The sequence below is a fragment of the Panulirus ornatus genome, chromosome 63 (assembly GCF_036320965.1).
Source record: "Panulirus ornatus isolate Po-2019 chromosome 63, ASM3632096v1, whole genome shotgun sequence".
NCBI lineage: Eukaryota > Metazoa > Arthropoda > Malacostraca > Decapoda > Palinuridae > Panulirus > Panulirus ornatus.
In genome coordinates, this window is record NC_092286.1 from 2,440,055 (window position 1) to 2,454,168 (window position 14,114).

The 14,114-nt window shown below is 36.5% G+C and overlaps 1 protein-coding gene across 1 annotated transcript in view; it reads left to right on the forward strand.

The window, feature by feature from the left end:
- The window catches only part of Cyfip (Cytoplasmic FMR1-interacting protein Sra-1), a 262,708-nt gene that overhangs the window by 107,295 nt on the left and 141,299 nt on the right, over window positions 1–14,114 (forward strand). Inside the window, 1 exon segment of the mRNA XM_071656579.1 lies at window positions 12,791–12,859. Coding sequence (XP_071512680.1) covers window positions 12,791–12,859 — 69 coding nt within the window.

Sequence of the window (14,114 nt, forward strand, 5' to 3'; positions counted from 1 at the left end):
AAAGGCGGGCAAGGAATAGAGTGAATTGGAACGACGTGGTATACCGGGGTGTAAGTGCTGTCATATGATTGAATCAGGGCATGTGAAGCATCTGGGGTAAACCATGGAAAGTTCTGTGTGGCCTGGATGTGGAAAGGGAGGTGTGGTTTCGGGTTATTATACTGTCACATGACAGGTAGAGACTGAGTGTGAACGAATGTGGCCTTTGTTGTCTTTTCCTAGTGCTACCTCGTGCACATGCAGGGGGAGGGGGTTTTTATTTCATGTGTGGCGGGGTGGCGATGGGAATGAGTAAAGGCAGACTATGAATTATGTACATGTGTATATATGTATATGTCTGTGTGTGTATACATATGTATATGTTGAGATGTATAGGTATGTATATTTGCGTGTGTGGACGTGTATGCATATATATTTGTATGTGGGTGGGTTGGGCCATTCTTTCATCTGTTTCCTTGCGCTACCTCGCTAACACGAGACACAGCAACAAAGTAAAATAGATAAAATAGATATACATACACAGACATTTTTTTTTTTTTTTTTTTTATACTTTGTCGCTGTCTCCCGCGTTTGCGAGGTAGCGCGAGGAAACAGACGAAAGAAATGGCCCAACCCCCATACACACGTACATACACACGTCCACACACGCAAATATACATACCTACACAGCTTTCCATGGTTTACCCCAGACGCTTCACATGCCTTGATTCAATCCACTGACAGCACGTCAACCCCTGTATACCACATCGCTCCAATTCACTCTATTCCTTGCCCTCCTTTCACCCTCCTGCATGTTCAGGCCCCGATCACACAAAATCTTTTTCACTCCATCTTTCCACCTCCAATTTGGTCTCCCTCTTCTCCTCGTTCCTTCCACCTCCGACACATATATCCTCTTGGTCAATCTTTCCTCACTCATTCTCTCCATGTGCCCAAACCATTTCAAAACACCCTCTTCTGCTCTCTCAACCACGCTCTTTTTATTTCCACACATCTCTCTTACCCTTACGTTACTTACTCGATCAAACCACCTCACACCACACATTGTCCTCAAACATCTCATTTCCATCACATCCATCCTCCTGCGCACAACTCTATCCATAGCCCACGCCTCGCAACCATACAACATTGTTGGAACCACTATTCCTTCAAACATACCCATTTTTGCTTTCCGAGATAATGTTCTCGACTTCCACACATTTTTCAAGGCTCCCAAAATTTTCGCCCCCTCCCCCACCCTATGATCCACTTCCGCTTCCATGGTTCCATCCGCTGACAGATCCACTCCCAGATATCTAAAACACTTCACTTCCTCCAGTTTTTCTCCATTCAAACTCACCTCCCAATTGACTTGACCCTCAACCCTACTGTACCTAATAACCTTGCTCTTATTCACATTTACTCTTAACTTTCTTCTTCCACACACTTTACCAAACTCAGTCACCAGCTTCTGCAGTTTCTCACATGAATCAGCCACCAGCGCTGTATCATCAGCGAACAACAACTGACTCACTTCCCAAGCTCTCTCATCACAGACATATATATATATATTATCCATTTCTGTCGCTACTCTGCCACACAGGAAATAGCATTGCTACCCCCTGCTTCAGTGAGATAGCGCCAGGATAACAAACAAAAAAGGCCACATTCATTCACACTTAGTCTCTATCTGTCATGTGTAATGCACTGAAACCCCAGCTCCTTATCCACATCCAGGCCCCACAGACCTTTCCATGGTTTACCCAAGATGCTTCACATACCCTGGTTCAGTCCAATGATGGCAAGTCGACCAAAATATAATTGGTTGAGATTTGTTTTTACATTTCAATAACTCCTTTATTTTTTAGTGTCTCATTAAATTCTGTCATCATAGTCTTAGGCAGTTTGTATGTAACTTTGTTAATTGTGTCTGTAGTGACAGTGTTTACTGCTAATGTTTCTCATTTTCCTTTGCTCAATTTCATTAACTCATTTGCCCCTAGTTTGCTGTTTACATATATTGCTACACAACCTTGTTTAATTTTACCCCCTCTACTCTGATGGTTTTGTAGTATGCCAGCTCTGCTTCCTTTTGAATTTCCCTTTCCAGCCATGCTTATGTCATGATATTTTCACGTGTGTGTTCACATGATTCTTAAGTCTGGAGTCCACAGTTATTGAGCTTTGAACATTCATTGATATTTTTCATGGTTTATGTATCAACTTTTTTCCTTTTCTCTATCTTTGTCTGTTTTTCAACAATCATTCTTTTTTCTTGTTTGTATTGCTATGCATGTTTAGTTTCATCAGATTCCTTGACCTTGTTGCTAGAAAATTATATAAATGCATAGTTTTATTACTGCTTCCATGTGGCTCTTGGTCTGCTCTTTCAGTTGGTTCATTTTCTGTATTTCTTATCAATTTGTTTTTCCTTATTCCAGTATTCTCTTTGATTTAATTTCTGACTGATATAAATTTCCTCTGCTTTCCATGTTCTCATGACATCTGTTTCATATTCTCCATGCCTCTTTGAGTAGTAACTCTCTCAGATGTGGATTCCATACCTTTCCCTATTGTTCCTGGGGAGTTAAGCAATCTGCCTGTATCATCCTTTCAACATTCATTGTATCTATCAAATTTTTTGCATTTCGGTGGGGGGTAGCTTCCAGAATAGAACATTTTGCTTAGTGATATCTCGTTATCCTCCTTATTAACTTTTTTTTTTAATCCATAACCTTCTAATACACCTTTCATGTTTCATTGATTTAATATCTTTACTTACAGTTCCTCATGACTTAGTAGGATCCTGATTCTCCTGTAATTTTTCATAGCCACTACTGTCACTAGTAGTTATTCACCCTCACTATCCTCACCACTATTTCATCAGTTGTATTTTTAATGCTTCCTTTGTGATTAGCCTTTGTTTACATATTTCATAGAGGAAGACTACCACTGATTTTATTTCATACTTGTCAGATCTGAAGCAGTCATGCATAACTATATCACATTTAAAGCATTTGTGTTGTGAGTTGTGATCTTCTCTGTACCACTTGTTCCAGTATTTACATTTCACAAGACGGTTTTCAATCTTTTCTATGAAAGTATCATATATGTTTACCTTACTTTTTAGTAGCCTTTTAACAATGCTTGCTCTTCTGTCAGTATGAATGATGTCTTTCTTTTTCCATACAGTTCTTTACATTTACTTATATGTTAACATCCTACTTTTTGTTTTAAGTTGACTCATTCATTTCAGGATTATAACATCTTATTAGTCTCGCCACCTATTTGTAACTTATTGCCCTTGCTGTTAAGATGATTTGTGACTTAGTCATTTTCCCTGAGGTGATTCTTCAAAATTTTACCCCAGGTACTCATCCAACAAGTTTTATTTGTATTTATGATTATCTTGGTTGTTGTGTTATTCATGCTGGTTTGTTCATGTTTGCATAGTCGACTAGATGGTGTGGGGGTGGTGCTGCAAGTATTCATATTAGCAGTCACAGGGTCGAAGTGCCAAATTTTGAGGTGTCAGGGCTGCAAGAAAATGTATTGGCTATATCATTTCAGTATCTACTGTTATCTTGCTTTTGTATGAACTGCAGTTACCATTTGAGTGCAAAATAAGTGATAATGTAGGAAGTAGTTGGTTGTCAGCCAACTACCTGGGAGGTATATTACCATTAATACCTTCCTGGGTATAGAGGGGATTAGTGATGCCTGCATAGTTAACCAGCACTTTATTTGTTGTCAAGTTGCACTCCTCTGACCAGGTAGCTGTCTTTTCTTCCTGTCTCAACCACGTGTTGACTACTGGCATTCTGTCCACAAACATACAATCTCTCCATGTCATACACAACACTTGACATTACTTAACTCATACAGCTCATTCTTTATAACACTAGATTTTCTTGCAGTGAACACTGTTTGCTAGCCCTGCCTTTTGGCAAAATGTTAGGAGCAATAGATAGAAGTGGTAGGTAGAAACTTTTAGGCAGGAGCATTAGGTAGAAACATTAGGTAGAAGCAGTAGGTAGGAACATTAAGGAGCAGCTTTTGGTAGAATTAGTCTGGAGAAACATTATGAATGAGCCCCTACAAATGCTCCATTAGAGTTGCCCTCTTCTAGTGGCCTTGTGAGGATTAGGCACTGAAAGCTAAGAATTCACTGATTATAGAGATTTTATTGCTGCAGCCATTCCCTTGAGGAAGTCCCAATTGAGAAGAGGCATCAAAGATATAGATAGATAGATCGATAAAAATGAATGATAAGTGAAATTTGCACATTATACCACAATAAGCAAAAGTTCAGGAATGACAGCCTTTTATACACAAAACTATTCACAGTTACTGGCCATATTTGAAATTTCTAACTTTTGATTACAGATTTCAGTAACACAGTGGTTCTACATGAAAAATATTAATGGTGGTAGGCATTTTATTTTGAGCTATGTGATGTTTCAAGTCAGTATTCCTTAGTTAGAATTTCAATATCCAGGTTTGATATTTAATTAAAGCCAGAATTTTAATGTCCAGGTTTGAATATTTAATTAAAGCCTAGTAGAAAATGAATTACAGAAAACCTTACTCACCAAAATGACTAACCATAATATATTCCAAAATGAATCCAATTGAACATTCCTGTCACTGGAAGAGGCTGATCTTGTCCGTAAGTCTCTGGCTGTTTGGTGACATTCATTCAGGTTCTGATGTATGGCATTGAATTACAGTGATTTGTGGGGGTCTGTGTCTGGGTTGATAACTTTATAATTAGAATTCTGGAGCATGTTGATGTTACATTTAAGTACAAATGACTGAATCCTCCTTCACATTCTGCAGTGATGTTTTGAATCACTTATGTACAGTTGAGTAATGGCTGTAAGTCCTAGGGTGTGTGTTTTCCAGTTTCCTCCATGTAATGCATGAACGCATTAATTACAAAAGTAGATGAAAATTTAGCCATTTACAGAGAGAAGATTTTGCTGATTACACATAATCTGGTGGCATTTGAGTTGGCCCATAGTCTTGGTCAAGAATGCACAGTTGGTCAAGTAGGGATGCATAACTGGACTTGGCTTCAGAAGCTGAATGAGAGTTTTTCATTGACTTTATTTATAAACGTTTGATATCCAGAATTATCATCAAGACTGTAAAGAAACTGCTGATGATGAATGTTGATAATGTTATTGTTTCTCCCTTATGAAACCATGTCATCTGTTCCCTGTGTTACTACAACTTTGGCCCCAGGGGCTTTTATGTCAGGTTGCTCTTTTAGTTTATGAAAAAAGTGTTTACTGCAAAGGATCTGCTTGGATTCATATGTGATCATTGTAGTGTGTTTCTGTGGACACACCAAGGACAAGCTGTCCCTCATAGGATTTTCTGTCAGGTGCAGGTTTTGTTTCATCTTTCATTGTGTGTTCAAAATCAGCACATAACTCTGTATAGTTAAGCCACACATATGACATTGGTTAAAATGAACTTGCAGCCTATTTAGGAAACTTGGTGTAAGTTGAAGGATTATTTTCTAATCTTTCATATCTTTCCCAATAACTATGACAGGCACATTTTAAAAGACAGGTATTTTTGCTTCCTTCAAAACTCACGAATACTTTCCCTTGTATCTTTTTTTTTTTATCTTTCATTAACCTGTCAGCATTTCAATTAAAGTCCAGCTTTGATGTGGACTTTTGTCCATGATTGATCCACTAACTTAGAAAAATGAAATCACCTATTTGTTTTGTATAAGAAGGAAGTGTTACACTCATGGGGCCCCATCTCTTGAACGTTCTCTACTCTCATACAGCATCTTAAATTTGCATATGCTGTCTGCATTAACCATGTCCTCGTTATTCTTTTCCATTGATTCACCACTCTTTTACTATTAAAGTATTTATATCCTTTTTGATACATTTATTATGTAATTTCTTGTTAATCCTAGTGATTGTTCTATCCCTCCATCTCCCAAAGAATGATTCACTGTCCACATCATTGATATATATTTATGATTCAAAAGTTGTGATCAGGTTAATCATCACTCTTCTCTCTTTCTTGTTGGGTAAATTTAAAGCCTCCAGCCTTTCCCTGTAGCTTAGGTCCCTGAATTCTGGTACCATCTTTGTTGCCCTTCCCTGTACCGTCTCTAGGAGCTCTTTGTGCTTCTGTAGGCATGGTGCCCAAACCTGAGAAGCTTGTTCTAGTTTTTGCCTTATGTAGGATATGAATAGCTTGCTAAATATTCCCTTATCCGTATATGTGAAAGCTATTATGATATTTGCTAGCATATAGTTTGTCTCATGAACAGTTCTCCTGATATGGGACTCTGGTGACCGGTTAGGGATAATGCTGACACCCACTTTCTTCTCACACACAGAATTCTGAAACTTACTTCCTGCTAGATAACAATCTTATTGTAAGCTGATGTAATTCTCCTTGCTTTCCACTACCTTTACCACCTTTGCATCATCTGCAGACATATTCAAGTAGGATTCCATACCTTCAGGCAAGTTGTTTACATAGATCGAGAGAAGTAATAGTCCTAGAACCAAACCTCATGGCACTCCATTGGTCATCTCAACCCATTTAGGAAAGGCTCCTCTGACATCCATCGTCTGATCTCTCCCATTTAGATAATTGTCTATCCATTGTAGGAGTTTCCCTTTATTTCTTCTTGGTGTTCCATATTCTTAAGGATCATCTTCCATATTCTTAATCATCATCTTATGTGGTTTAGTATCAAATGCTTTATGAAAGGCCAGATACACAGTCCACCCAGTTTTCCCTTTTGTTCAGGACTGAGTTCACTCTCTTGTAGAACTCTAAGAGTTTGGTTATATGTGACAAACTCACTCTCTTGTAGAACTCAAAGAGGTTAGTTACATGTGACCTCCTTTCCCTAAGACCATGCCATCTCACACTTAGGAAATTTCTGTTCTGCAGAAAGTCATCCACTTGTTAGTGAGACTAGTCTATAGTTCATTGCTTGTTCCAGGTCTTCTTTCTTACGTATAGGTATGATATTTGCCATTTTCCATACTCTTGGCAGTTTGCCTCTCTCCAGTGACATATTGAACAGTAATTCAAGTGATTTATGTAACATATCTGCATATCTCTTTAGCACATATTGTGAAATTTCATCTGGACCATGAGCTTTGTACAGGTCAAATCCATTTAGTTTTTTGTTGATAATTTTTCTAGATCCCTCAGTTAGATTAAAAATCTTCTCCCCATTTCATCTCACTGGTGTTGAGACTACAGTGTCTTCCACTGTAAGAATGCTTTTTAACTTGTTGCTCAGTTCCTCTTCCATCCTATCATCATCCTTTTCAATTTTACCCTCTGAATCCCTCAGCATGATTTACTGCTCCTTAATTGACAACTGACTCATAAATTTTTGGAAAATTTTGGGATATTCACTTGCCTTTTCCACAATATTCTTTTCAAAGTTTCCTTTTTCCTTCTCTTATCTGGTTAAACTTATTCCATTCTCTTGTACCTTGCAAATGTTGACTGTTGGACTGCCATTTATATCTTCTGCACTGCATATCTTGAAGCTCTTTTGCTTTATGAGATCTTTTATCAAAGCTTTCCTTCCTCTTTTTTACCATTCTTTCTGTATTTGGGGTTTGAGGTACTCATGCCCCTACTCCTTCATTGCATATTTCATAGAACCTTGTACCACAAAGGCCTGGTTCCTGGATACTGAACTCCATTTCCCAACTTACATTACCATAGAAATTAATGAGGTTTGTGTACTTTCTGTGATTATATCTCCTCTTTATATCCTGTCTCGCCTCTTCTCTTTTAATGTCTTCATTTACCACATAGTAGAATTTGAGCATTACATAATCACTTTTTCTAAGTGATGTATCATGTATATTGATCTCAATATCTCATATTTTCTGATAAATGTAGCAGTGATGGCATATCAGTCTTTCTCATCCTTATGTGCTCCTGTTGATAACAGAGGAAATTTTCCTGTATACTCTAAAAACTTGTGTCTCTATGACTCACTATCATCATAAGAATCCAAATTTCCCCAGTCTGTTACCCCTTATTATTAGTATTGCACCATCTCCATGTGAGTGTTTCACTACTTCATGTACCATCCTGATTGTTATCATTGTATATTTGTTCCAGGTCATTGTAGTTCTTTGAAGTATTATATGATTAACACAACACTATGGTCTTTTTCCCTCCAGTTACTTGTTCCCTTACATATTGTCTGAATTAGCCATTTTCTACTGTTTCTTGAAACTTCATGCTAACTTTTATTAAGAGGGCTGATCCTTCCCTTCCTTTGCATTCTCTTTACATCCCAGGTATCATGTACCCCTTTGATCTGAATAAGTGAGACTTATCTCTTTGGTAAGCCTTGTTTTCATGACTCCAGCTATATCAGGTCCACTTACCCTTGTACAGTCCTTGAATTTGAACTCTTTACCACTTCCTGTTAATCCATCAACATTTGAATACATTGCTTTCAGTCTGACATACCATCTCCAAGCTCTTTTGTCCTCTCTGCAATGCCCTTAAGTCTGCCTCATCCTCTTGCCATATGAAGCATCTCCAGTTTTTTGTCTTTTAACTGTACGTTTTACTTTTCTTCCTCTCCTCATTTTATTTGTTACATTTAATGGATGTCCCACTGAATTCCACCATGCCTTTAAGATTCTTACTCCCTGGCTTGATGACTTCAAGTCATATATAACCATTTATAGTTGCCCCCTTACTTCTTTTTTTTTTTGCTTTGTCGCTGTCTCCCGCGTTTGCGAGGTAGCGCATAACTTCTTTGTTATAACCACCAATTCATCTTTCCTTTACCAAGGAAATTGCATAATGCATTTCCATAGCCTCCAGCAATTTTTTGATAGTCATTCCCTCCTTTTTCCCTTTCTTCCTTATCTGGTTTATGATTTTTCCAGCCAAAAATATTGAGTGATTTGCATCTATCATTCAGCAATGTATGTTGCTAGTTGCTTCTGTTTGAGAACTTACTTGTTGTACACAGAGTACAGAATGTCCATAAAAGGATGGGAATGGTTCATTTCACTTGACTTTTATCTCCAAATCACCAACTGCAGGTTCATATATACTGGTTTAGGCAGTAGTAATTAACGATATCCGGATATTGCGTTATAAAGTTCGTCAGCTGCTCCTGATCTGATACATCTGATGCCTAGATTAATGCTTTTTCCATTGCTTACAGACACTACAAGCTGCTGTTTCAGGTAGTTGTCATCAAACCATGTGTCTTGACACTTTTAGAAAGTATTTGGCTGTTGTATTTCTCATTGATCTGGAAATTCAGCCAGATCTAAAAACATGAGATATGGGTCATCCTTTGTATCGTTTTCAGATTTCAGATAGACTAATAGCACAGCATTAGAACTTAGCCTTGTAGCATCATCAGTAAGAATTGAAATTTTACCCTTCATTAATTGGATATGTTTGTAAGTTTTCTTCCTTATCTCAGCAGCTGTGTGCTCAGTAATTTCTGTAGCACTGGTGCAAGAATGCAGCTCAATTCCAATGTCAATATTAGTTTTGTTTTGAAGTTTTGTCATGCCAAAGTGGTCAGACTTTGTGTTCTACTTTTTTTCTGAGAGATTTTAAATGTGCACTCTAGTTGGATCTATTGTACAACACCTGATAAAAACACGTCATTCAAAATTCCCAATCTCTTGGATATGGAAAGTGATAAGATACTAGTAATTGTACACATTTTACACCAAAATTTTTCTTCCTTGTAGTCTATCCTAGGATATGTCTTATTTTTTCTCTTTCACTTTTCTTCTGGCCATTCATTTGCACAAGGACACAGACCTACCACTTTTTCAAGCTCAGTGCCAGTGTTACATTTTGTGGTGAATTTTGAATCTGAGGCGGTTGCAGTACTGTAGCTTTCCTCTCCACTATCAATCAGTTTAGCAGCATTTAAGTGATCTTTACTTTCCTCACTTCATACAAAAGAGGTAGGTAATGTTTTTGTTTTGCAATCAATGTGTTGCTGTCAGGCCAAGCTAAGCCATAAAGTAATGAAGGGTCACTGGCCTTGGAATGCTACATGATCGGGATGGGTTCTGTCTGTCCACCTATCTATATATCTGATGCTTGTTCCAGCTGGAACTTCCTCAAGAGGGTGGCCACAGCAATAGAGTCTCTATAACAAGTGAACACCATTGCCGCTTCTTAGCCTTTAATGCCTCATCCTTTATAGGCCACTGGCAAAGGGCTACTCAAGTGCAGTATCTGCAGAGTCCTACCCGACTACTTCTATTTAATACTTCTTAATACTTCTACTTTATGTTTCCATCTAATGCTCCTACCTAAATGTTCCTACCTATTACTTATGTCTGCTGCTCCTACCATTTTGCCAATGGCAGGGCTAGTGCATAGTTCTCATTGCAGGAAATTTAGAGTTATGAAGAATGAAGAGTGTGAATTAAGTGTTGTTAGGTGTTATGTATTACAAGGAGAGATATATTTGTGGACAGAATGCCAGTAGTCCACGTGTGAGTGAAGCATAAAGAAAAGACTGCTACCTGGGTCAGAGAAGTGCAATTTGGCAACCTCTGAAGTACTACCTATCAACTACTACCTTCTGATGAGTCATAAAGCAACTCTGATGAGCTGGTATGATTTCTGCTTCCTAGTTTTGGTTGTCAACTCACTGAATTTTAGAAAAGCTAAGTAATGTTAAAAAAATCAATTTGTGCCTAATTCTAAGTAGATGTACAATATCACCATACTCTTTCCACACTTGATATCAAAATCCTGCAGATAGGAGTAGAAAGTCACTAAACGAAACTATACTTCTTTTCATATTTAATATCTCATTTATATATTGTCATCCTTCACTCCTACTGAATGTATCTCGTATTGCCCACAAGGTCAAACCAGTATAATTTTTAATAGAAAAATATGCATAATAGCATCCAAAAATAAGTTCACTATATAGCTGTGACATATGAGGTTGAAGATGGGTAATATGTTTTCGTCAAGGTCTTTCTATTTGAAATGGAATGAAGAGAAACCTCCTTTGGAATGAATGGATATGCTGGAACTGTGCTCCATGCTTTCCAGCAGCCCTTTGCCCATGTCAGTTATGCTAATTATTTTCTTTTCATTTCACAGCATTTGTTTGTTTTATTTTCCTTGAATTTCCTTGGCAATGACCTCTATTCTTCTGATATTTTGATGCTTTACAACTATAGAAATGTTTTTTCTGTTTCATGAGGGAAATGTTTTTGGGCATACTTGGTGAATTATTCACTGTGGATTACTTCTCAAAGTTTTCTTAATCTTTTATCAGTATTCCTATTATCTGAAGTAATTCATCATGCCACTTTTTGTTATAATATGGAGTCTTCGTATGTGTATCTTTTACTTGGTTCATTTTTAACGGAAAAATGCCTGTTGATAAATTTGTTGATATGAGTGTAATGGATGTTCACACTTTTATTTATTACCCCTCTGAATTGTTTATTTAGCTTTTTTGTAAAGTTTCATGACTGTCTTTTCATAAGATTTTTCTTCCTCTTATTCTGTTTCAACAGCTGAGCTGTTTAGATGCTTCATTAACTAGCATAGTTGCATACTGAGTCCTTTGATTTAATCTTGCAGTTCAGGCCTCATTTCCAGGATGATGAAAAATTTCTTTTTTTTATGAGATTATTTATTGGAAATGAGTGCTTGATGATTGATTTGTCTCTGTATGATCATATGCATGGTGAGCCTTTTCTGCTTTTAGGCAAGGCAGTATATATGACTGGGTGGGAAACAATGACCTGTAGTGCATTACTCTTAATCATGCTCAAGCATGTATTTTAAGGAAAATAAGACCTGTTTTGCAGAAGAGTATGTGAACAAACACAGTGCAATTAGCTTGTTGAAACAGAAGTTTTTAAGAGAGGTGTAGCCACCAACCTCAAACTTCGCCAGATGATTCCAGAACCAGAAACAAAATGATACAGTTTCAGTACAGTATTAGAGTATCATATCATAATGATAGAGATATTTCTAAGCATTTCTGCATCTCCATCTGTTAGTGTTATTTGGCCTTCATCATTACTTTTGTTTTTGAGATTGTAATTCACTTATATAATTAAGTTATCATTTTCAACTCAACTATCAACTTAAATGGGAGTGAATAGAGATTATCCTGGTGCTGATATGTTTGTGTGATCCATCATATAGACAGCAGCAAAAGTATAAAGTTTGTTGAGACTGGCTTGTTATTTTTCTCAAAATCAGATCATGATTCATTGATATTTGTATTTCTTATTATTTCACTGTTATAAGAGAACAAGATAATGTATTTCATATTAAGGAATCTGGTTGTGGGAGTTATTATCATTGGTTGTTAACATATGAATCCACTGATGAACACATGCTTGATGCATCTTTACTGTACCCTCATTTGTTGATCTATGTATTCTCATTATACTTTTTTGCCTTTTTTTAATACTGATATTCCTCAAGAGTAATCACTAAATACTGAAAAACTCTTTGTTCAGATATGCTTTTATATTTGTTCACATATGCATTTCCTTGATTTTCATATGGTTTTAGTGTCTTGCTTAAGTAGGCATATTCTTTGTTTATTTGTCTTTTTACTGATCTCTTCTTACTTCTTTAGATCATTGATTTTTCTGACTCATACTTTCCATTATTTTATACATATATTTCTCAGTATTTTGCATCATTAGAATGACTTTGCTCATCTACTTCTTGACTCTCATGTCTCCCTCATCAATCTGAATATCTTGACCTCATTCACTACTCTCTGGTGCATCTGACTGTTCCCTAGACGTGCACAGTGGAACACCAGCACAATGAGGAATGCAAAGACTTGGTGGTCATGGAGAAGCGTATTCAGGTATCTCCTTCCATTATGTCTGTCTTGTCCTTAGTTGTTGTGCTTGCATTGCTTGTGCATGCATTTTTAACTGCATTGAAACCTCTTATATCCTTTACTTTTCATTATTGGTCACCATGGTCGAGCACAGTATTGATATTACATGGAGGTTGTATTGAAATATTAATTGGGGTTAATGTTTCTTTTATTTCTCATGAGATGACCCATGAATAACACAAGCATTCTTGTATATGATGGGCTACATCATGAGATTTTGCTTTTTATCCAAAATTTTCACCAATATCATCTTGGTTAATTGTTCAGTGTGTATTGCAAAAGTTTCTGATATTATAGATACTCGTTTTATTTTTATCATGTTCATAGCTTTGTTTGTGATTGTAATTATTCTCATTTGTATTGTAAAAAAGTGTTAGTTATATTAAAAAGTAGGCATAAGTAATAACTGAAATTATTAAGTTGACTTTTTATTCTTTACATTGCAAATCATGTATATATAGTAAAAAGATGCTTATATGCCATCTGTCCTTATGGAACCATATGGTTTTACAGTGATTAACTCGGGCTTTTTCTGCTGCCTGTGATGCAGATTCATTAAAGAACATTATACCTTTGACAGATGGGTCAAAGCATTATGTTTTTCATTTCCTCAGAGAGTTAGATAATAGACTTTAGTCTGATTATTGTATGAATGTTAATCACCATTGGGCTAAAAAAACATGTCAATTATTGGTAGAATTATTCAAGATTATTTTACAAGAGATGTTAAACTATATTGTTGATTGATGCCATGAAAGGGATACTCCAAAGTCATGAAATGCTTTTGATTATCTCTTTTTGGTTTCGTCACTCTTGCAGTGTGTGTAGGAGGAAGCTTTATGAAATTGGACTACTGTAAATAGGATATGAAAGTTTGCTTAAGTTTTGGTACACATCACAGGGATGTAATTATATCAGTATTTGTCTCCAAGGATGTAACTGTTGATATTCTCTTCATGGATGTAACTATATCAGTATTCTCTCCAAATGTTGTTTGATAAATTATATCATTTGTTTTTGTGTAGAATTTGATTGTTTATGGTGGATTATAAAACTTTCTAAATTCCTGAGGGAATAATTTATGTGATATGTTATCATCATGATTATTGTTTTATGTGCAGAGAATTTATGTACAATGTTTAAGACTAATTTTCTAAAGTATTGGAAATAGCTAGTGTACTTCTTAGACATGATTAGTAGATGAGATACAACAGTATTT